Source organism: Drosophila mojavensis, unplaced genomic scaffold (genome assembly GCF_018153725.1).
Source record: "Drosophila mojavensis isolate 15081-1352.22 unplaced genomic scaffold, ASM1815372v1 contig_151, whole genome shotgun sequence".
Lineage (NCBI taxonomy): Eukaryota > Metazoa > Arthropoda > Insecta > Diptera > Drosophilidae > Drosophila > Drosophila mojavensis.
The window spans coordinates 201588-223429 of NW_025318684.1; the positions used below are offsets into that span (position 1 = coordinate 201588).

General features: G+C 33.5%; 1 protein-coding gene across 10 annotated transcripts in view; it reads left to right on the plus strand.

Annotated features, from left to right (window-relative positions):
* The first annotated feature begins 1873 nt into the window (after positions 1-1873).
* Positions 1874-21842, plus strand: part of LOC6585777 (twitchin) — a 62769-nt gene continuing 42800 nt past the window's right edge. For 5 of the 10 annotated variants that reach the window (XM_044007040.1, XM_044007042.1, XM_044007044.1 and 2 more), the window contains exons 1-21: positions 1874-1978; positions 4028-4393; positions 4921-4951; positions 5231-5393; positions 5582-5723; positions 10205-10346; positions 10539-10739; positions 10857-11158; positions 12613-12836; positions 13566-13968; positions 14037-14701; positions 15946-16455; positions 16660-16704; positions 16977-17099; positions 17181-17240; positions 17408-17506; positions 18813-19127; positions 19242-19367; positions 19605-19640; positions 19835-20008; positions 21467-21694. In XM_044007040.1, coding sequence (XP_043862975.1) covers positions 4081-4393; positions 4921-4951; positions 5231-5393; positions 5582-5723; positions 10205-10346; positions 10539-10739; positions 10857-11158; positions 12613-12836; positions 13566-13968; positions 14037-14701; positions 15946-16455; positions 16660-16704; positions 16977-17099; positions 17181-17240; positions 17408-17506; positions 18813-19127; positions 19242-19367; positions 19605-19640; positions 19835-20008; positions 21467-21694 — 4302 coding nt within the window. In that variant the 5' untranslated portion in view covers positions 1874-1978; positions 4028-4080. Of the gene's footprint in view, positions 1979-4027; positions 4394-4644; positions 4667-4920; positions 4952-5230; positions 5394-5581; positions 5724-10204; positions 10347-10538; positions 10740-10856; positions 11159-12612; positions 12837-13565; positions 13969-14036; positions 14702-15945; positions 16456-16659; positions 16705-16976; positions 17100-17180; positions 17241-17407; positions 17507-18812; positions 19128-19241; positions 19368-19604; positions 19641-19834; positions 20009-21466; positions 21695-21842 lie in introns of all 10 variants that reach the window. The other 5 variants (XM_032733046.2, XM_044007049.1, XM_044007046.1 and 2 more) reach the window with 4 other exon arrangements.

A 21842-nucleotide genomic window follows, 5' to 3' on the forward strand; every position in this document is an offset into this window, starting at 1 on the left:
CATGTACATGTAAAAATTTGTAAAAAGCGAATCAAAGCGTATGTCTGCATGTGTATGTATGTGTATAAAAGAAGTTCGGAATGATAAGAATATCTCTTCTTTGAAGAGTTCAGGGTATCTCTTAGTCGACAAGTCTCGACTAGAGCACTCTTACTTGTTATACGCTGAGCCCTGAAATGGGAACTCAGGGTATATTTTGGTATATTAGGGCATGTTTTGTGAAAATGTATGTAACAGTCAGAAGGAGACGTGGCAGGCCCCATTTTACAAACTGGGACTCAAGGGGGCGTAGTAGCCAAAATATGTAAATTATAAAATTTTGGTATTCATCAAATAATATTCTAAAAGATTTTGCTTAAAGAAGTAAGAAAACTCTAGTCGAGAGTGCTCGACTAGATGCTACCCTGAACCAAACTAATAAAAATGCATATTTAGTCTGCCTAAAATTTCAACTTCGATGTATTTATAAATTTAAATGAAATAGAAAACTCATTTAATTAAATTTATAAATATTTTGAAACAATTAAAAAAGAACTAACATCATAATAACACCCGAGACATCCCGATCGAGCGTCGCGCCCCTACTCACTAAAACACCTCACTTTTTATACCCTGAACCCATTGAAAATAGGAAATCAGGGTATAATGGTTTTGTGAAAAAGTATGTAACGGGCAGAAGGAATCGTCGCAGACCCCATAAAGTATATATATTCTTGATCAGGACGACGAGCTGAGTCGATATATCCCCGTCCGTCTGTCCGTCCGTCCATCCGTATGAGTGCGTCGATCTCAGAAGCTATAAGAGCTAGAGAGCTGAAATTCGGCATGCATACTCGGGTATACCATACGCAGTATGAGTTTATGGTATTTTTCGATAACTCATCTGATATCTTTTTATCGAGAATAATCGAAAATCGACTTTGTTTTTTCAACACAATTTGAACACTTTTAGACCTAGCGACTTCAGATTTACTGTGTATATACAGTTGATCGATACGAAGATTTTGTAATTTACAGATTTTGGATACCACGCCCCCTTCGCCCCCAATTTGTAAAAATGCATTTCAAGTACTAGAGATTTGTGCTCTGAAAGTTTCATTAAGATTGTATGTCTACAAAAGAAATTATTAAACAAATAAATTCTCATAATATTGCTCACACTACAGCGCAGCCCAAGCGCAGTCGCTGCTTACTGCTCAGTCAGCAGAGCGCGTGATTATACGTTCGTGTGGATGCGTGTTTATGCATGTGTGCATAAAAGAAGTGCAGAATGAGTAGAATATTAGCTTGAAGGGTTCAGGATATCTCCTAGTCGATCAGTCTCGACTGGAGCCATATTGTTACTTGTTACTGAACACTTTTATAAATTTCAAAATTTCCATGGTTCAATTTACATTATTATCACTTAGTTAATCTAATAATTTCCACTGTACGTTATTCATTACTATTTATTTGCGACAAATCTCATAATATTTAAAGGAAAACCATATGTATGAATACAATTTTTAGATAGTGCCGGCTATATACAGGTATTTATATTTAGTTCAGATATTTTTATGTATGAAAAATATTTATAAATAACGCTCTGTTCGATAAGACGAAGCACGCAAATGTAGAAAAGTTTTAAGAGTCCTACCAAACAATACTTCTGAATCAAATATTTTTACATACATACATATGTAAATAACTTACCCCAAAAATTAAAAGTCACAGAATTCCACTACTACAATAATAATTAACTAGCAAGGGAAATAACGAGAGAGAGAGGAGAGACAGAGAAGGAGAGTGCAAAAGAGAGACCCCAAAATGAAAACGAAAGCTATACTCGCTAGATAATTCCTAATGCCCGATGCTGATTCTCAGCGAGATTCTGTTGAAAAGAAACAGTAATAGATCGACACTCGTGGAGTTCGCTTCGTTTCCACAGAAGAATACTTTTTCTTGCTGTGGGTTGTACTGTGTTATCTGTAGTCTAGTTGTATGTACCAAGATATATATGTATTTATGTATCTTATAAAAAATCGAGTCATACATACATTAACCAATAATAATAATAAATATATATAAACATAATTAAAAAAAAAAAAAAAAAAAAAAAAAAAAACCATTAAATTTCAGTACTAAATTAAAAACTTTTTCAAAAAGTTAAAAATAAATTCATATGTAGTATATCTCTAAGTGTGTGTGTAGATTGCTACATATCTGTTGCATGCTTATATAGCTGTGTCTATTCGTGGAATTGTGTAACGGTTGACGGGTATATAAATAGATCTGGCTCATTTGAATAAATATCTCATAAGAAGTAAACTGAGAAGAAATATGTATATATAATATTACTATGCTTAAATACTACTATGCAACTGCTATTAATCAATTAAAATCCATACGTATTCACACCTGCAATTTTCGCAGTCCTGCAATTATATATTTATGTGATAGCCATGGAGATGTAGCTTAACTATTCGCCTAACATCCATACAGCATTTCATGCACATACATAAATATATTTGAAATGAGTAATTCGGTATATATATATATATATATATATATATATATATATATATATATATATATATATATATATATATATATATATATATGTATATATGTATGTATGTATATATATTATAACTACAAATTCGTGACTACCAAAGACTAAAAATAAACGAGAAACACATTCAATATTTGTTTTTTTTTTGTGTGAATTCTTTTTCCAATAAAACTTCTGTACCGACGAATAGAAAGGGGATCAAATTTCCATTTTCCAAAATATCGATGAGTCGTGTGCACCACTCAGATGTCGACATACGTACATACATATGTATGCATACACATATTACGGATTAATATATAAAGTGCAATTGTTTTCAAATCTAAACTATCTTTATTTACATTCCGTTGTGCTATTTTTTTAAAACGTTTTCTAAACGCTTAAGCTAACAGTTTTTTATTTTGTAACTGTCATATATACAGATAAACTCTAAACATGATACTTATTATAATATAATAATAAATATAATGTATATATATATATGTATATGTACATACATCTTAATTTGATTTGTTATATATATACATATATATAACTAGGTGACCCGCCTAACAGTCAAAGAATGTAGTGTTACCTTTTAGCTGAACTAATTTAGGCTTTGATGAACGTAATACAATAATACAAAACAATATTAATATAGATAGAAATATAGAAGTATTTTATTATGATGAATGATGATGAAAACATACAAAATGAGAATAAAAATTAAAAAAAAAAAAAAAGAAATAATTAAGTTTTCCAAACACATGTCAGAAAAAAACATTGAAAATTATGTTGTTCAGGTTGGGATACACTATGAATAATTTATTAATCGGATTTTCATTCAAGCACCTTGTGGTAAACGACATTCTTCGTTTTTTGGTCAGATAATTGACCCGCGATATTCCGTTGCCTGCATTACGGGTCCGATGGGAAAAATTAGATCTTCTAGGACGCGGCATTTTTATTAATAGTAATACCGAATATGCACTCGCACAAAACCACATAAAACAATCGAGACAGCCTATTAAAAGACATTTACACTTTTGTTAAACTGTAGAATAAATCTTTAACTTAATAAATATTTTACACATAGTAATGTCTAAGATAAACAGTACCTACCAGAACTTTCGAGATATTTTGCTTCTGAACGCACGCGTAAAATTTTTCAATTTTTATTTTAAAAAATTCACATAATAGTATATTCATTCACGTATTGATCAAATGTGCATGAATAATTGTTTAACATGAGAGAAGGACCGAAAACTGTCACTGTTATCAAGCCTAATATTTTGTAGTATTTTTTTAGATATACTCTCCTAATCGGGGCGGAGACAAATCCAACAAATCAAAAACCATGAAAATTGTTCCATCAGATCTCGAGTTATAATTGTTGTAACACATAACGCGACTTTGTTTTATATATATAGATGTAACAAATCAAATTAAAATTTTTAAAGGCGATTTGATGAATATACATGCTGTCTATTGTTGCAGAGCCTAAGAGCCTGTTGCCGAACCTTTGAAGACGAAAAACGATAACTCTCAGCATGGGGGTGGCTGAAGATTTCGCTCCCAGCTTTGTAAAGAAGCCACAGCTGCATCAAGAAGATGACGGTAATCGGTTGATATTTGAATGTCAGCTGCTGTCGTCCCCGAAGCCGGATATAGAGTGGTTTCGAAGTGACAACAAACTAACAGAGGATGTGAGAACCAAAATTAAAGTTCAACCCATCGGTGATAACAAATTTACGGTAGTATTAGAGCTCGACGATGTTGTAGAAACAGATGCTGGGCTTTACAAAGTGAAAGCCAAAAACAAATCGGGCGAGGTTTCTGCATCAATCAATTTGAATTTCACACGTAAGTAGACAGTAACTAAAACATTGTTTAGGAAAGCCAAATAAATATGATATCGAGATAAATGATTAAATTGGATAAGTAGAACTAATAAGAGGTCAAAAGATGTTAAATAATATAATTATATATTTTTTCTAGAGTAGTTACTTGCTCTATTAGGTCTTTTTATTATAAATTTTACACAATATATAAAATATTTATCAAATAATATATTCTTATAAATATTTTAAACGCTCTTACCTTATTCTGATCAGCCGCTGACGAACCCAAAGAAAAGTAAGCTCTTTTTTTTTTTACTTTTAAATTTGCGTTAGTATTATACCTAATTTGCGCTCTAATTGATGCTTACGCTAAATATTTGTCATATTCCCAAACTTTAGCTCAAATTCTAGAGTGACAGAGTGATAGCTAAAACAAATTAAACTAAAATATTTTGATAATAAAATAGATACTAAGATATTTGTATTATTAAAACAAGCTATAATTCATTATAATTAATGTAATATAATAAGATGCTTTTTATTAACAAGTTGGCCAATTTTCACTGCTCGAAGATTTAAGGTGAGTCAACTGAGCTTTCCGAGCTACCTCTATGTTGATTGTGTCTGTCAAATTGTTCCATGGTCCTCATTAAAGTTAAATGTATTAAAAAGTAAATTTTTTCGGATTTACCTCTTTGTTAAAGCTGCATCATTTTATTTACCTAATCTCAAAAGAAGTTCAGTGAGCTCTGTAAAAAAAAATGTATTAATGCCGGTGTTGTTTATTTGTTATTATAGTTGATAAATATATACGAGATTTTATTTGAGCCCTTTATTCTGAGTCTCTAATAATTTACAGACAAATCGACGGTTTCGCGCCGACATTCGCGAAAAAACCTGCCATTCGACAAGAAGAAGACGGTAAACGCCTTCTGTTCGAATGTCGTGTTAATGCTGACCCTTTACCGAATATAACTTGGTTTCATAATGGCACGCCTGTTAAGGAGTCTCCCAGACATAAGGTAAATGATTCCTGTTTAAATCAAGTTACTTTTTTCTCTAAGCGAAAATAAATGGGCCTTCTCTGTATTATTCGCTTTTTACGAAATTTTTAAGTACATATGTTCTCCTTGAAAATGGCTAGACATTCACACTGATAACACTTCTTATATATTAAACATCTTATAATTTTCTGTTGTCATGTTTTCAGCTTACCATTGATAAAGATGTCCACTCATATTTTGCAACACTTGAAATTCAAAATGTTACGGTTGAGGATGCTGGAAAATACAAAGTGAATGCAAAAAACGAACTGGGCGAAAGCAATGCAACAATTAGCCTCAACTTTGACAGTAAGTTCTGACCAATTTATTTATATTGATATTTTTATTAATAAAAAAATATATATATTTTTGTAATGTAATTCACAATAATAAAAGAAAAATATTAATATAGTAATGATCATGTGATAAATATACTTATTATATAATTGCACTAACTTTGCTTATATTATAACTAATTCCAATAACATCATCATTGCACAAAAAAGACTTAATTTTCTATAATAATTTGAATGATCATATTGTTCTTTAAATAGTCGAATGGATTTACTTGATTATACGCTTACCGTAATAGGTAATTGTACATGAATATTTGTATAAATTATTATTGTATGGAACACTTCATATCACATAAGTTTAAAGATTTCACAGATGTAGAACATTCACAAGCACAGATCTTTGGCGTATTTTTTTTAGAGAATGTAATATAAACAAGTAAGAAAGCTCTAGTCGAGACTGCTCGACTACGAGATCCCCTGAACCCTTGGAGCAATAGATATTTCAATACTTTTTCGCGACTTTCAGCTTACACAAGAAACACGCACACACACACACATACTCGCACGTACGCACACACAGGTAAACATACACCCACACGCATAAAGACACACATACACACACACACACGCATACAGACACAAACGCATACACACACACACATACACACACACATACACATACAAGCAACCACGCATAAACACGCATGGGCTGCAGTGTGCGCTTACTATGAGAACTTAATTGTTTAATAACTTTTTTTATGGACGTACGATCTTCATGAAACTTTTAGATTATGATTATAACATGAATATGCATGTAATTGCCAAAGCACAAGTCTCTAGTATTTGAAATACGCTTTTTACAAAAGTGAGGGTGAGGGGGTGAATTTAGAGGTGGGGGGTAAATTTTAACAAAAACCGAAATTGTATAAATTGCATATAAGCATACATTAAAAAGTGGAGACTCTAGCAATAAAGGTGTAGAAGATATAATTTTATAACTGGGTTTCGATAAGGTTTTTTATCGATAAAAAAGATCGGGATGAGTTATCGATTTTTAATGATAAACTTGATATGCGCGCTGTAATTACGGACATTTTAAAAAAAATTTGAAGTCTCTAGCTCTTATATCTTCTGAAATCGACGCGTTCATACATACGGACAGACGGACAGACGGACAGACAGACGGACAGGGCCAAATCAACTCAGCTCGTCACCCTGATCAAGAATATATATACTTTGTGGGGTCTGCCACGCCTCCTTCTCCCTGTTACATACATTTCAACAAAACCATTATACCCTGATTTCCCATTGAAAATGGGTTCAGGGTATAAAAACTCAGAAAATTTGATGACTGATTTTGGTTTTAATCTCTCATTTATGAATGTACACTAGTCGGCATAAGTATTTTGACGAAATCGATTTGTGACTTTTGAAATCGGCATTACTTAATACCGCTAAATAAATAATGATCAAAGCTCAGAATATATTAATAGCTCTATGCATACCAAATTTTATGCTGTTCACCTTTTCCGTTCTCTTTTTGCTGATAAAAATGAATGCGAGCATCGAATTTTTGAATGGCATAAGTAACTTGACGGAAGCTTTTTATACCCCGAACCCATTGAAAATGGGAAATCAGTATATAATGGTTTTGTTCAAAGTATGTAACAAGCAGAAGGAGGCATGGCAGACCCTACAAAGTATGTATATATATTATTGATCAGGGCGACGAGCTAGGTCGAGTTGGCCGTGTCCGTCTGTCTGTCCGTCCGTCCATCCGTATGTATGGCATATCGAGTTTTTCTCTCAAAATCGATAACGACTCCCGATATTTTGTTATCGATTAAAACCTTTATCGAAAACTAGTTATATAATTATATCTCCTACACCTTTAGAGCTACAGTCTCCAAACTTTACACGTAGACTTTAATGTATTTAATATAATTTCGGTTTTTGTTGTAATTTAACCACCCTCACCCCTACATCCGCCCCCTCTCCAACATATTTGTAAAAGGCGTATTTCAAATACTAGAGACTTGTGTTTTGGCACATACATGCATTTTATGATCACGATCCACAAGTTTGAGATGGTCCATCTACAAGAAAATTTATTAAACAATTCAGTTCCCATAGTAAGCAGACCCACACTGCAGTTCATGTGTGTTTATGCGTGCATTTGTGTGTTTCTTGAAATATCAATTCTTAGAAGGGTTCAAGGGATTACGGAGTCGAGCAGTCTCGACTAGAGCTTTCTTACTCGTTTCAATTTTCTTTTCACTTTTAAGCAATTGACAAGCAAATACTTTTTGAATTTAACCTTAATTGATATTAAGTGTTGATAAAACATTTAAACTACAATCAAAGTTAATAAAATCTAAGGATATTTGAGCAACAATAATAGACCAGACCTATAAAGTAAAGTAAAGTTTGGGACAAATAGGAGCAAGGACGTGTCGCTCCAAACAAGGAAGGAAGGAATAAGTGATCAAGCCAAGGAAGTTCTGGAGAACTCTTTTAAACTCCTTAGAGTACAACTCATATTAAAACCAATTTTTTTTATCAAAATACAAAATGTTTGTAGAAAAAAACCTTGGTAGAGACTCTGTCATACCCTATCATTTCCTATCACTGACTCAATGAAATAGGGTCATTGACCCAACGAAAAAGGGCCATCTTTTAAGCTAGAGTCTCCAAATTAGAAATGTATACTTATATGCATTTTATACAATTTCGGTTTTTGTTAAAATGTACCCCCCACTCTTATATCCACCCCCTCACCCCTAAGTATGTAAAATGCGCATATAAATATACATACGTTCAAAATTTGGAGACTGTAGCTCCAAAGATGTAGAAGATATAATATTATAACTGAATTTCGATAAGGTTTTTTTTCGATAAAAAATAACGGGATGAGCTAAAAATTCTGCATAAATCCGTTAAAAAGTTAGGCTCAAACTACGCGAAAGCACTCTCGTCAAAATATTTATGTGTATATATGTATATATATATATATTGATATATTGAAAAATACGTTATTTTCCCTAAAAAATCTTTAATTTCAGAGCTGTCAAATTTTTGTATTAAAATCAGTAAGTAATGTCGTGTTCCCTTTAAGCTGAACTAATTTAGGCTTCTATGAACGTAATACAATAATACAAAACAAGTAAGAAAGCTATAGTCGAAACTGTTCGACTACGAGATTCCCTGAACCCTTGGAGCAATAACTATTTCAATAATTTTTCGCGTCTTTTTTTGAACAAAAATCGAAATTGTATAAATTGTATATAAGCATACATTAAAAATTTGGAGACTCTAGCAATAAACGTGTAGAAAATATAATTTTATAACTGGTTTTCGATAAGGGTTTTTATCGATAAAAAAAGACCAATGCATTTATCTCCATTTATTATTGCCGTTTCACGGGCTGCCTCTCCTTGAGAAGCACGAATTAAGGCCCTTCTTTGCTGGGTACTAACGCGGCGCTCTTCTCGGGCGATTTCTCGCTCTTCGTCAGATAATTGACTCGCGATATTCCGTTGCCTAATTGCATTATGGGTCCGCCGGGAAAGATTAGATCTTCTAGGACGCGGCATTTTTATTAATAGTAATACTGAATATGCCCTCGCACAAAACCATATAAAACAATCGAGAAATATAAATATAAATAATTTACACAAATTTATGTTTGAGTCAAGCAAATACTATTGTATAATATGAGAGCAGGACCGAAAACTGTCACTGTTATCAAGCCTACTGAGTTTCAAAAGAAATTTGAATCTTTAGGGAAAAAAACGCATTTTTCAAGTATTCGTCAAATTTTTTCAGTATTTTTAAGATCTACTATCCTACTTGTGGCGGAGACAAATCCAACAAATCAAAAACCATGAAAATTGGTCCAGCAGATCTCGAGCTATAAGTGGAGGAGCACTTTTACACAACTCTCTTTTATATATATATATATATATATATATATATATATATATATATTCATAAAATGAAGTATACAAACATGGCGCGACTGACTTGTAATGCGTCTTACATATATTACCAGCCAGATCAGCGGTGTACAAGTGTCTTTTGGTTCCAAGTGGTATAGTGCTTTTACTTTTACCATTAACCGTTACCATTAACTGGCCAAAAGTTTTAAAGGACCCCTAGTTTATTGCTCGAAATACTTGTTAATTGTAGCGAGTGTCTAATTAATATCAAAAAGAAGAAGATCTACAGTTACGTAAATATCCTCTTTTCTAAAAGCAAAATAAAAACTATAAATGCTATATTATAGCGTAAGTTCTGTGAATTTAAATCTAAAAAATTTAATTATGGCTATAATATATAATATAATATATAATATAAAATATATGTTAACATACAATGAGAACTTACATTGTAATAAAATTCTGGAAAAAACATGTACAGATTGGATATATATTTATATATATATATATATATATATATATATATATAAGTAACTTATATTTGGATAATTCGTAGGCGACGAGGCTCCTGTTCCTGAGAGTTCAGATGGAATTAAACCTACATTTACCGAGCGTCCCGTTATCCGGCAGAGCGAAGATGGCGGAAATGTAACATTTGAATGTAGATGCGTTGGAGAACCCACCCCAACGGTTACATGGTACGAAAATTCAAATTTAAATTCTAAATATTGAAAAAAATCAAAGTGCTCCTAAAACTTTGATCTTAACAAAAAAGAGCAAAGAGCAAACAAAAGCGATACGACAGCACATTTGAGCAATGATGCTTGCAAACAAAACTGTTGCTATGTATAAGGTAATGATTTCCCTCTGTGTACAATCAAATTGCAAAGGTCCCATGGAGAGACAGTGCTAACTGAGGGAAAACGCTACAAAATGTCACTGACGCTGGATCAGAAACTATATCACATGGCGCGCCTAGAGATAAGCAGCGTAGTTTCCTCTGATCAGGGCGAGTATAAAGCTCTCGCGAAAAATAAGCATGGCTCGGGAGTGGCAACGATTAATTTAAATTTCGAAAGCGGATCGAAAAAGTAAGGCTGCAGATGTGTGTATTATATACATATATATATAAATATATATTTATATATACATGACATATATGTAAAAAGATACTACTTTTATTCAACCATACTTCCGTTTACACGCAGAATTCCTGATGGGAAATCACCGCGATTTCCCAAAAAACCGACAATACGCCAAGAAGAGGACATTTTAATAATGGAATGCATCCTGGAAGCACATCCAATACCGGATATAATATGGTATTGCTCAGATAAGCAAATCTCTGACAGCCACAGAACCAAAATGACCCGCAAGGCAATAACAAAGGATAGCTACATCCTAACCCTCGAGATACAAAATCCCACAAAAGATGATGGCGGCAACTACCGTTGTAATGCGATAAATATGTATGGAGAAAGCAATGCAAATATAGCCCTTAATTTTCAAGGTATAACTAATCCATTCTTACAAGTACTACCTTAGCAAGAATGTGTCAAACAAACGAACTTGAACTACACCATAATCTTTATCCTCAACCAACAATAAATTTAGTTTACTTTTTTTTTATATATTTTTTATATGTATATGTATTTTACGGCATGGAATTGTAAAAATAACATAAACATAAATAGTATAACTATTCAACCCGTATCTGCTAATTTTTTAACACTATCAATAAATTATTTAGGTATACACAATAATCTACAAATTTTAAATAGTCACCCTATTTAAATATGTATGTTCATGTATGCGCTATCTACTTTTATGCTCAAATGAATACTTTTTTTTAGATTAGCAACAATTCCTATCTAGTATGTAATGATTTAAATTCTTTTCTTTTTTATACCCTGAACCCATTGAATTGGGAAATCAGGGTATAATAGTTTTGTGAAAAGTATGTAATGATTTAAATTGTTTTCTTTTTTATACCCTGAACCCATTGAATTGGGAAATCAGGGTATAATGGTTTTGTGAAAAGTATGTAATAGGCAGAAGGAGGCATGGCAGACCCTACAAAGTATATATATTATTGATCAGGGCGACAAGCTATGTCGAGTTGGCCCTTTCCGTCTGTCTGGGTATAATGGTTTTGTTAAAAGTATGTAACAGGCAGAAGGAAGCATCGCAGACCCCATAAAGTATATATATATATTCTTGATCAGGGTGATGAGTTGAGTCGATGTATCCCTATCCGTCCGTCCGTACGAGTGCGACGATCTCAGAAGATATCAGAGCTAGAGAGCTGAAATTTTGCATGCATACTCGTGTATACCATATGCAGTACAATTTTATATACATTTTTGTTTATTATATTTTTTCGATATCTCACCTAATGTGTTTTTTATCGAGAATAATCTATAAATTGATTTCGTTTTTTCAGCCTAATTTGAATACTATTAGACCAGAAGACTTACAGGAAAAATTATTCAACAAGTAAATTTCTCATACTGGAGCGCAGCCCAAGCGCAGTCACTTTTAAATGCGCAGTTAGCCGAGTGCGTGGTTATGCGTGCGTGTGGATGTGTATGTGTGCATGTGTTTTTGTATGTGTGTACAAAAGAAGTGCAGAATGATTAGAATATCAACTGTCAGGGTTCAGGGTATCTCCTAGTCGAGCAGTCTCGACTAGATCGCTCTAACTTATTTTAAATTCATTATTAATGCATATTTAAAGCCATTTTAAAATCATTGATTTTATTCCTGTTTTTATAACACAAGTAAATACAAGAATTTCTAAGCCAGGCGTTTATATTAGTTTTATTTATGTACATTGCCTCAAGTGGTTTTACTTGTACTATTTACATACGCGTATGCAAAAAAACAATGAAACACGTTTAAAGTGATTTATTAAAATAGTGTTACAATAATAATATAAATACTATATTTATAAAATATATATAGGCGCCAACGATGCAAACGGTTTTGCTCCATCGTTCATTGAAAAGCCGAGGATTATTCCAAATGAGACGGGCACTTTGATAACTATGAAGTGCAAATGCTCAGCAAAGCCAGAACCCACCGTAAATTGGTACAGAGGGCAAGATTTAGTGGAGAAAAGCAAAAAAATAAAAATAAACAGTTCTGTCATCGCGGAAGACACCTATGAGCTGACGTTGGAAATAAAGGTAAGGAACGATACATATATAACATAGCATACATATAGATTCGCACGGGTATTAGAATATATGTGTAAAATTAGATATATGTATTATATCTGAATTGCGTTGTTGATAAAAAAATGTCGAGTAAAAACAAGAAATAGATTTATACGTCTGTACATCTATCTGGCCGTATGGGTGAACTAGTCAGAGAATCTTTAACTGGAATTTTTTACCTTGTAATTTTGCAGTTAGGTTACCGTTAGCTAGTTCTATAAACTGTCCAAAAATGAGGTGTCTACGTTCTTACTTGTTTGTTATTGAAATCTTATCAATAAAGTTATACCTGTTATATCTTTAATGTTAGAGCCTCCGAACATTTTATATGGACGCCGATATTTCGGATGAATTGCATAAAATTTGGATACCGGTTCCAAATTCGACCAAACTTCCTTTAAAGATCAATTGCGAATAAAGTTTTTTTTGTAGCTCTATTCAACATAAAGTCAAAGTTAAGGCTTTCTTGTCTGTATAATAGCATAAATACATAATTTCAATATTTCGTCTTGCTGTCTGCTCGAATGAATAAAAACTACCCCGCCATTGCATCTATATTTCAATAATTAAATAATAACGTCTCATTTACTATACCCAAAAAATTAAATGTGCTAAAATTTATAGTAGGTAATAATATTCCAATAAAATTAGTCTTTTGTATTGTAAAAGCAAATGTAATTACAAACTATATATTCTTAGGATCCCGGCGCAACAGATGGAGGAACTTACAGATGTAATGTGAAAAACGAGTACGGCGAATCGAATGCGAATCTCAATTTAAACATTGAAGCGGAGCCCGAGCCCGAAGGCGAAGGTCCAACATTCGTTGAAAAGCCTCGCATTATATCTGAAAATAATGGCAAGTTGGTCATCATGGAGTGCAAAGTCAAGGCCGATCCAAAACCAGACATTGTGTGGTTCCGTAACGGGGAAGTCATCAAAGAAAACAACAAACTGAAAATGTCCATGGAATCACGTGGCGATCATTACTATATTAAATTGGAGTTGATTGATCCACAGTTGGAAGACTCGGGTCTGTACAAGTGCAACATCAGGAATACATTGGGCGAATTGAACGCTAATTTGACACTCAATATTGAAAGTAAGTGATTTGATAAAAAATGTTAATTGTAAAACTTCGCTTGATCAATTCTAACTATATATTTTCAGTTGTGCCTGTTATAAAAGATAAACCCAAGATAATTAAAATAATAAAAAAACGAACCGTTGTCATCGAGTGCGTAGTCGCCTCCAAATTTGAGCCAAAATGTACCTGGTATAAGGAAAGCAATACGGTTAAGGAAAGCAAACGCCACGTTTATCAAGTTGAGAAAACAAAAGAAGGTGAATTTGCCGTCAAGCTCGAGATCAACGAAGTCGAGGATAGTGATAAGGGCGCCTATAAGCTGATTGCCAGCAATGAGAAGGGTGAGGCAGTCTCTCAGGTTGTTAATCTTGTTGACATCCCAGAAGAAGAGCGCAAGCCCTGTAAGCCCGAGATTGTGCGCAAGCTGGTTGACCAGAAGGTCACTGAATCAAAAACCTTTGAGCTTATAATTATTCTAAAGCAATCAGATCGTAAGTGTAAGGTTGAGTGGTACAAGAGTAGCACCCTCATACGTGAGACAAAGGATATAACGACAACATTTGATGGTACAACGGCGCGGTTGACATTTAGTAGTGCCAAAACGGAGCACACATCAAATTATAAAGTTATTGTGACCAATGAGGCCGGTAAGGATGAGTCCACTTGCAAGGTCACGGTAGAAAAGAAGGATAAAAAGAAGGATGAGAAAGCTGAGAAGGACAAAGAAGAAGCTGAAAAGAAGCGTAAGGTAATTGAAAAAACTCTAGCCAAAGAGGTCCACGAAGAACAGATTAACATCCGAACTGAGCAACATCAAGCAACAGTTGAAAAGTCTCTAAAAGTCCAGAAAGCCCAAGAACAAGAGCAGCAATCTATTGTTATAGTGCAGCAATCTAAGCAACAGCAACAGCATGTCAACGAGCTACAAGTTTCCTTTAATTCCAAAGCTCAAGAGCAAAGCTCCCTGAAATTTGAAGCTAAGCAAACTTCCTCCACATCCGTTTTTCACGCAACGGTTAGTGCGTTTACACATTCCTTATATATATAAAGCCTAAATAAAATATGAACAAACCTTATGAATATTTTTGATACACATTTCCGCCAATCCAGCATAGTTCCTGGAAGTATAATATCTCCTCTATGCATGGATTATATACAGACGTATATATAAATACATATACTGATATTTTTGTTCATATAAACCCAAACGCCTTCACTCTCCTTTACTTCATAGGTAGCTGTAGCTATGCGCCTAACATACAGTTGCGTTATAATACATATTTATATATTGAGTTATAATCGTTCGTCAGTAACAATGTATATATCTTATTAATATATTTGTCACAGCCGGGCGTTACAGTGTACGAGATACCTAAGCTTAAATTGCCAAAGTCAATGGAACAATCTATGAATGTTTCTGCAACGAAACAGACAAATATCTTTGGGGTGAAATTGATGCCCGTCAAACATGCTCTAAACGATGAGGTGCGAAATATTGCTCAAATGTGGACATTCTATTATTTTTATATCTCTTTCTCTCTCTCGCTCTCTATCGCTTTTGGGTTTATTGAAAATTTCTTATTCAATTCCCACTTTTCACCGTTTCTGTAGAGTATTTCCCTTATCTTACTCGAAACGTTACAACTATATAACTTCGGGCGAAATTATCCTCAGTTTTTGCAATCGATGTTGGCTCCTCTGTCTATCTTCTGGCATTCTTAAGTCTTCTTTCTGTATCTATATGAATGTATATATGAATTCTGATTGTTAACTGTAAACTATTATTACTTAAGGAAAGATTTCAACAGAATGAGTCTCTAACTACCCCTACTGAACTCTTAGAAACCGGTTTAGGTTTCTAACATTTCCAAAAACTAACATTTTCGTTTCTTGTCTTTGCAAATCTTGTTAATAACAACAAAAATACACACTGCACATAAACCTCTACACCACATTTACTTCTACACACAAAAAATACTTCCTATAAAAAAGGCCGAAGAAGAGGCAGGAGAGAAGGATGAAATCATAGAGGAAAAGAAAACTAAAGAAGTCGCTGAAAAACATCAAGAAATTAAGAATACTGAAGAAATACAAATGGAGGACGATAAACCAAGAGATGCAGAAGATTCATCCTATAAAAAAGCTGAAAAGAAAAAATTAAATGAAGTCCAGAACAAAACAACAAAAGATATTGAAGATAACAAGGAAGGAAAGCCTGTGGAAAAGAAGTCTATGACAGTTAAGGTAGGTAAAAAAGAAGAAACGCCTACAGAAGACAAGTCTCCAGAACAAGCCGATAAAACCAATGATTTGGAGAAGAAAAAGAAAATCGATGAAACACAGCAGATTCAAAGCGGTCTAGAAGAAAAGAATCCAGTTAAAAAAAAGACTGCGACAGATGTGAAAGCAAAAACAATCGAAACACCAATAACTAATGAGCTCATAGCAGATAAATCTTATGAACCGAGCACTAATAACGCTCTTCAACCTGAAGCTAAAGAGGTAAGGCTGAAAATATCCTTGAAAAAATTATATCAAAGGCTTTTTATAGAAGAATCTACCCAAATATCACACAAACAATCAACACAACACCAGTCGCTTATTCTAACTATAGTGCTAAACGCATGCCTACTCGTGTTGCAAGAGAACACTATTAATAAACAACATAAGTAAATAATTTAATTTATTTAATTTTTACATTTATAGCAGGGAGCTGCCGAGCATATTGGTTTGAAGAAAGTGGAGCGTAAGGTGAGATGATAAGATAACAAATTTTATATTAATTTGTTTAAGTCGAACTAAGAGCAATTGGCCACTTTACTTGCTTTTGAACGAGTTACACATATTTATTTTTGTTAATTTGTTTTTTATTGGGGTATATTTCACTCAGGAGTGCCAGGCTCTCAATCTTGTTATTTGTTTTTAGCTTAAGCTCTATACTTTAGGGTAAACACTTATCGGCCTACTTATATTTACCTTAATATGTCGTATGCCATTGTGTTGCTGATCATTTTTTGAATTAGGCCAGTGTTGAATCTATTAACGAAGAATCGAAGTCTGAGGTACGCCGTAAGTCAATAATTAAAACAACCGGGGAACCCTCTGAAGAAGCCATAAATATAGTATCTAGGAAGTCATCAATAGCGGTAAGCACTTAACACAAACCTGATCCAACCCGTTTATTTCTTGTGTGTTTTCCTGTTTTATTTTTATATCTATGTAAAAAGGCTGAGGAGAGTATATCAGAGTCTCGCCGCTCATCTGTGGTTGATAGGAAAGCCTTGGAGGTATGTATTAGATATATGTATGTGTATTACCAATAAAAATTTTCGTCTACATATTTATGCATAACATAATAGTAACTAAATTACTTTTAATGTATCTAAGTTATTCAATGGAAGCCAACAATGAAGGTTATTTTTAAGTACAGATTTACAAATATATTCCTACACAGCAGGTTGAAAGCAAAAATATTGAGGGGAAGAAAAATCCACAATCTATTAATGAAGAAATTCCAAAATTGAAGCCAGCTGAAAAAAGGCGTGTTCCAAAGGTGAGCCATGATAAATGAAGAAATGGGACACCGCTCAATAATATTTCTCCATATATTAATAAATGTGATGCTAACAACGCTTCTAATTCTATATTTATTCTTCAATTTTCTATTTCACGCCTAATCTAAGTCTAGAAGGGGCTTACAAAATATGAACTATACTGAACTAGATACGAACTATTATGAGCTCTAAATGATAAAAATCTTTAAAACTGCTGTTCTTTTGAGATAATGCAATTTGAATATAATAATGTTATTCGTGTTACAAAATTTTATCTTTATTTTTTAATTTTATACGATTTTTTCTTAACATACCTTTTCGCACCTTAGAAGAAAGTATTATTACATCGGCCTTAAAAAGATTGAAGTAAGGAAGTGCGCACATGTATGTCTTTATATAACTAGCAGCATTTTTGAACGTGATTCTAAGTAACGCTATCTAATTTTCTACCTATCTATCTATCTGTCTTATAATCTTCATATGTATATAAAAAATGCTCCAGCAATTTTCTATCTATCTATTGATCTATCAGCCTAATAATAGTATTCATTCACGAGCAAGACTCTGGTTTTGAGCAATACTCTCTCTCGTCTCTCTGTTCGCCAGTCTGTCCGTCTGTAAGAGACTTATTTTCGATTTTTTTTTAAGACTTTGCCTAGTATACCTTAAGTATACCTCATGGGATCTGCGTGCTGCTGCCTATTATTATTATAAAGTATGTTTTAAAAAAACCATTACAACGATCGTCAAGGTAGTCTGTCTGCACGATCTGTGCTAATGTATAATCTCAGCTTAAAGTTCCGATCACGGATAAATATACCTTATGAGATCTGCATCCTTCTGCCTATTACATACATTTTACACCTAGATTTTCTATTTTGTGATGGACAAAAACTCACTACAAATCGGGAAAAAATTCATCCCCTCTATTTGTATAAGCACGTAATTGTATGAATTTGTTACTGACTTACTGACTGATGTACCTTACATCACACAAAAATGATCCTTAAAGGAGTGAAAAATCGAACAAAAAACTTTATCTTGCAATCTGTTAGAGCTATTACTCCATAATAAAGCAGTTAAGCAACTGAAAACTGTTTTCTACCTTCTCTACAAAAAAAACAACAAAATTTGACCGCGAATGAATATTATGCAGTCGGTAACACCCGACTGAAACATTCTTACTTTTTTTTCGTAGATATGTATTTTAATCAAGCTATATATTTATCTGTTTGTCTATACATGTATGTATTTTATTAATGTATGTATTAATGTTTACATAATGCTGTACGCGCTGCAAAATAGAATGTAGAAGAGCCGAAGCCGGTAGAAGAGTTTCCAAAACTACGGAAGACATCTATTACACAGCCAAAGGAGGAACCTAAGCCAGAGGCTGTTAAGCCAAAAGCTAAAGCAAAACCTAAAGCCAAACCGAAATATGAGGAGCTGCCGGAAATCCCAGATTACGAGAGACCCAAACTCGAGAAATACGAAAAATCGGAGTTTACGCCCACCGATTTTACTAGGGAGCTCGAAATACCAAATAAAATGGAGAAACCAGTAATAGAGAATGCCAAAAAGTCAGCGGAAATAGTTCCACAAAAGAATGGCTTACCAAAGGTATTATGTTAAACGATATTAATCTAACATCCATACATAAAGCATTATAATGTATTAAATTTCTATCTGTTTACACAATGTCTATGTTTGATGTTATGCGTGATCATTTCAAAGAAATCTGAGGCAATCGAAAAGCCGGCAGAGGAGCCAAAGATTCTCAAAATGGGTAAAGGTAAATTGCCAGATGACGAAGATACTAGAGATGGCGCTACTCTTAAGCCTGTGATTGTCGAACCAGAAGTAAGTTATATTTTCTAATTAACATATGTTTCTTTATACTAACTTGATGTATTCTGGGCAAATCTGAGCATTTAACTTAACGCAAAACGAGGGCTAAAAATCAATTAAAAAGAAGCAATCAAAGATCGTCAATATAGTCAGTCTGCATGATTTGTGTTAATGTATACTCTTATATTTAACTCTCCTCTACACCTTTTTTTGCCATTCTAAAACCCAATGAACACACTCCCTATATAGAAAGATAAATCAAAAGATGACGATGATACGAATGAGGTAAGTGTAAATAGATAGAAAAATTTAAAAAATAACGGCGTTCAAGATGTTAGCATCTCATTCGGCTTGAGGAATCATAATACGATTCTCATATATTAAACTACGATAGTCAATATGTCAATATAAAAGAAATCGAGATTATGTTTCCTTTAGCATTGTCTCCATTGTTAAATATAAAATCAAAATCATCTCAGGCTGTGAAACCATCTTTGATGGATATAATAAAGCAAAGACGTCGTTCGTCAGTCAGAGCCTTGATGACCAAGGAACCCATTCAAAACGAGTCCTTCCTCGGTGTAGTCTTGAAACCCGTAATAAAGGATGCTAAAGAGCAGGTTGCACCCCAACAAGCCAAGCAGTTACATAAGGTAAACCGAAGTCTTGAAAGTGAAAGTGAAAGTGACGAAGCTGTACAAAGCAATATATTTTTATATGTCTTTCAATCCTATTGTTAATAGCTCCAAGTTATTATTTTTCTACAGCATTCACATTTTATTTACTAATAATTTTATACGTATGTATAATCTCGCTGTAATCTACTGTTAGAAGCCTTCTTTCCTTTAATTTTGGAGCTATTGCAATTAACTTCTTATAACTTTTAATGAAACTAGAACGAGCATATTAAAATATAGTTTTGTATTCTCTTTTACTCATTTGCTTTGTCGTCTTTCCTTTAGTATCTCTTGGTCTTTCTTTCTTTCATTCTGGAGTAATCCATGTAGCATCTCTTTTAGATCTATTAGTAGTTTCCTCTATCTCTCTCTCTCTATCTCGCTCTCTCTCTTTTTTCTGTCTTCCTCTCCATCTGTTTCTCTCTCGTCCTCCATATATTATATTTCTCTCTCGTATAAACTATTTTACTGCCTCTTCATAAATCTCTTCTTTTATTCCTTCTTTCTCTATTCAATCAATGTTATTATGAATAAAATGCCTTAGAAAATTTACTTTAAGATTATTTTTATACCCTGAACCTATTGAAAATAGGAAATCAGGGTATGATAGTTTTGTTGAAATGTGTGTAACAGGCAGAATGAGGCAGGGCAGACCCTATAAAGTATATATATTTTTTATCAGGGCGACGAGCTGAGTCGATTTAGCCTTGTCCGTCTGTCTGCCCGTCCGCTCGTCTGTTCGTATGTGTAAACGCGAATATCAAGTTTTTCTCCAAAAATCGACAACTCATCCCATTATTTTGTTATCGATTAAACACATTATCTAAAATCAGTAATAAAATATATATGCCACGTCGACAAATTTTAAATGTAGACTGATATGTACTTTATAGAGTTTCGATTTTTGTTATAACTCATCCCCACCCATAATCCATCCCATCGCCACTAAATTTGTAAAAGTATTTCAAATGCTAAAGATTTGTGCAAAATGCACGCATTTTAATAATATAATCACAATCTAAATGTTTTATTATGAAAGTCCATCCACAAGAAAAGTTATTAAACAAATAAGTTCCCATAGTAAGCCAACACTACAGCTCATGAGTGTTGATGCGTGCATGCGTATGCCAGTGTGTTGGCGTATGTATGTGCATGTGTTGTTTCTTGTGGAAGCAGAAGCACACGAAGGATTATATCACTTCTTCGAAGGGTTCAGGGGATCTCGTAGTCGAGCAGCCTCGACTAGAGCTTACTTACTTGTTATGATATTAGTAAATACACACATTTTTTAACTACATATGTATATAATAACGTACTGTCGCTTGCTCTTCAAACCTATGTCTACCTTGCTGGCATTCAAAACAAATGCCATTTTGTTGGCAATTACTATGTACTGATCTATTTACAAAAAATATATATATTCGCTTGGTAAAGGCAAATGCAACGGAAGAGTTTAATCCCACAAAAACATCCAAAGCCCACATATCTGACCTGAAAAAACCAGAAGCCATAGCAACCATTGTAGACGATTATGAGCGGTCCCAGTTAGAAAAATATGAGCGTATTGATATTGAGACACTCAAACCTGAGAAATTGACTCCTGTTGTTAATACCCCGGACCAAGACCCACCTGAAGTGAAACTAACCGCCACAAATCAAAAGGTAAATCCATTCTCATACAATCAATCAATGACAGATATACAGTGCCTAACATTAATATTCGTTTTTTTTTTTTTTATATTACAACTTCAAAAAATTTGGCGTTACTTTAATATTCGGTTTTTTCTTCATCAACTAACCAAATTCGAGT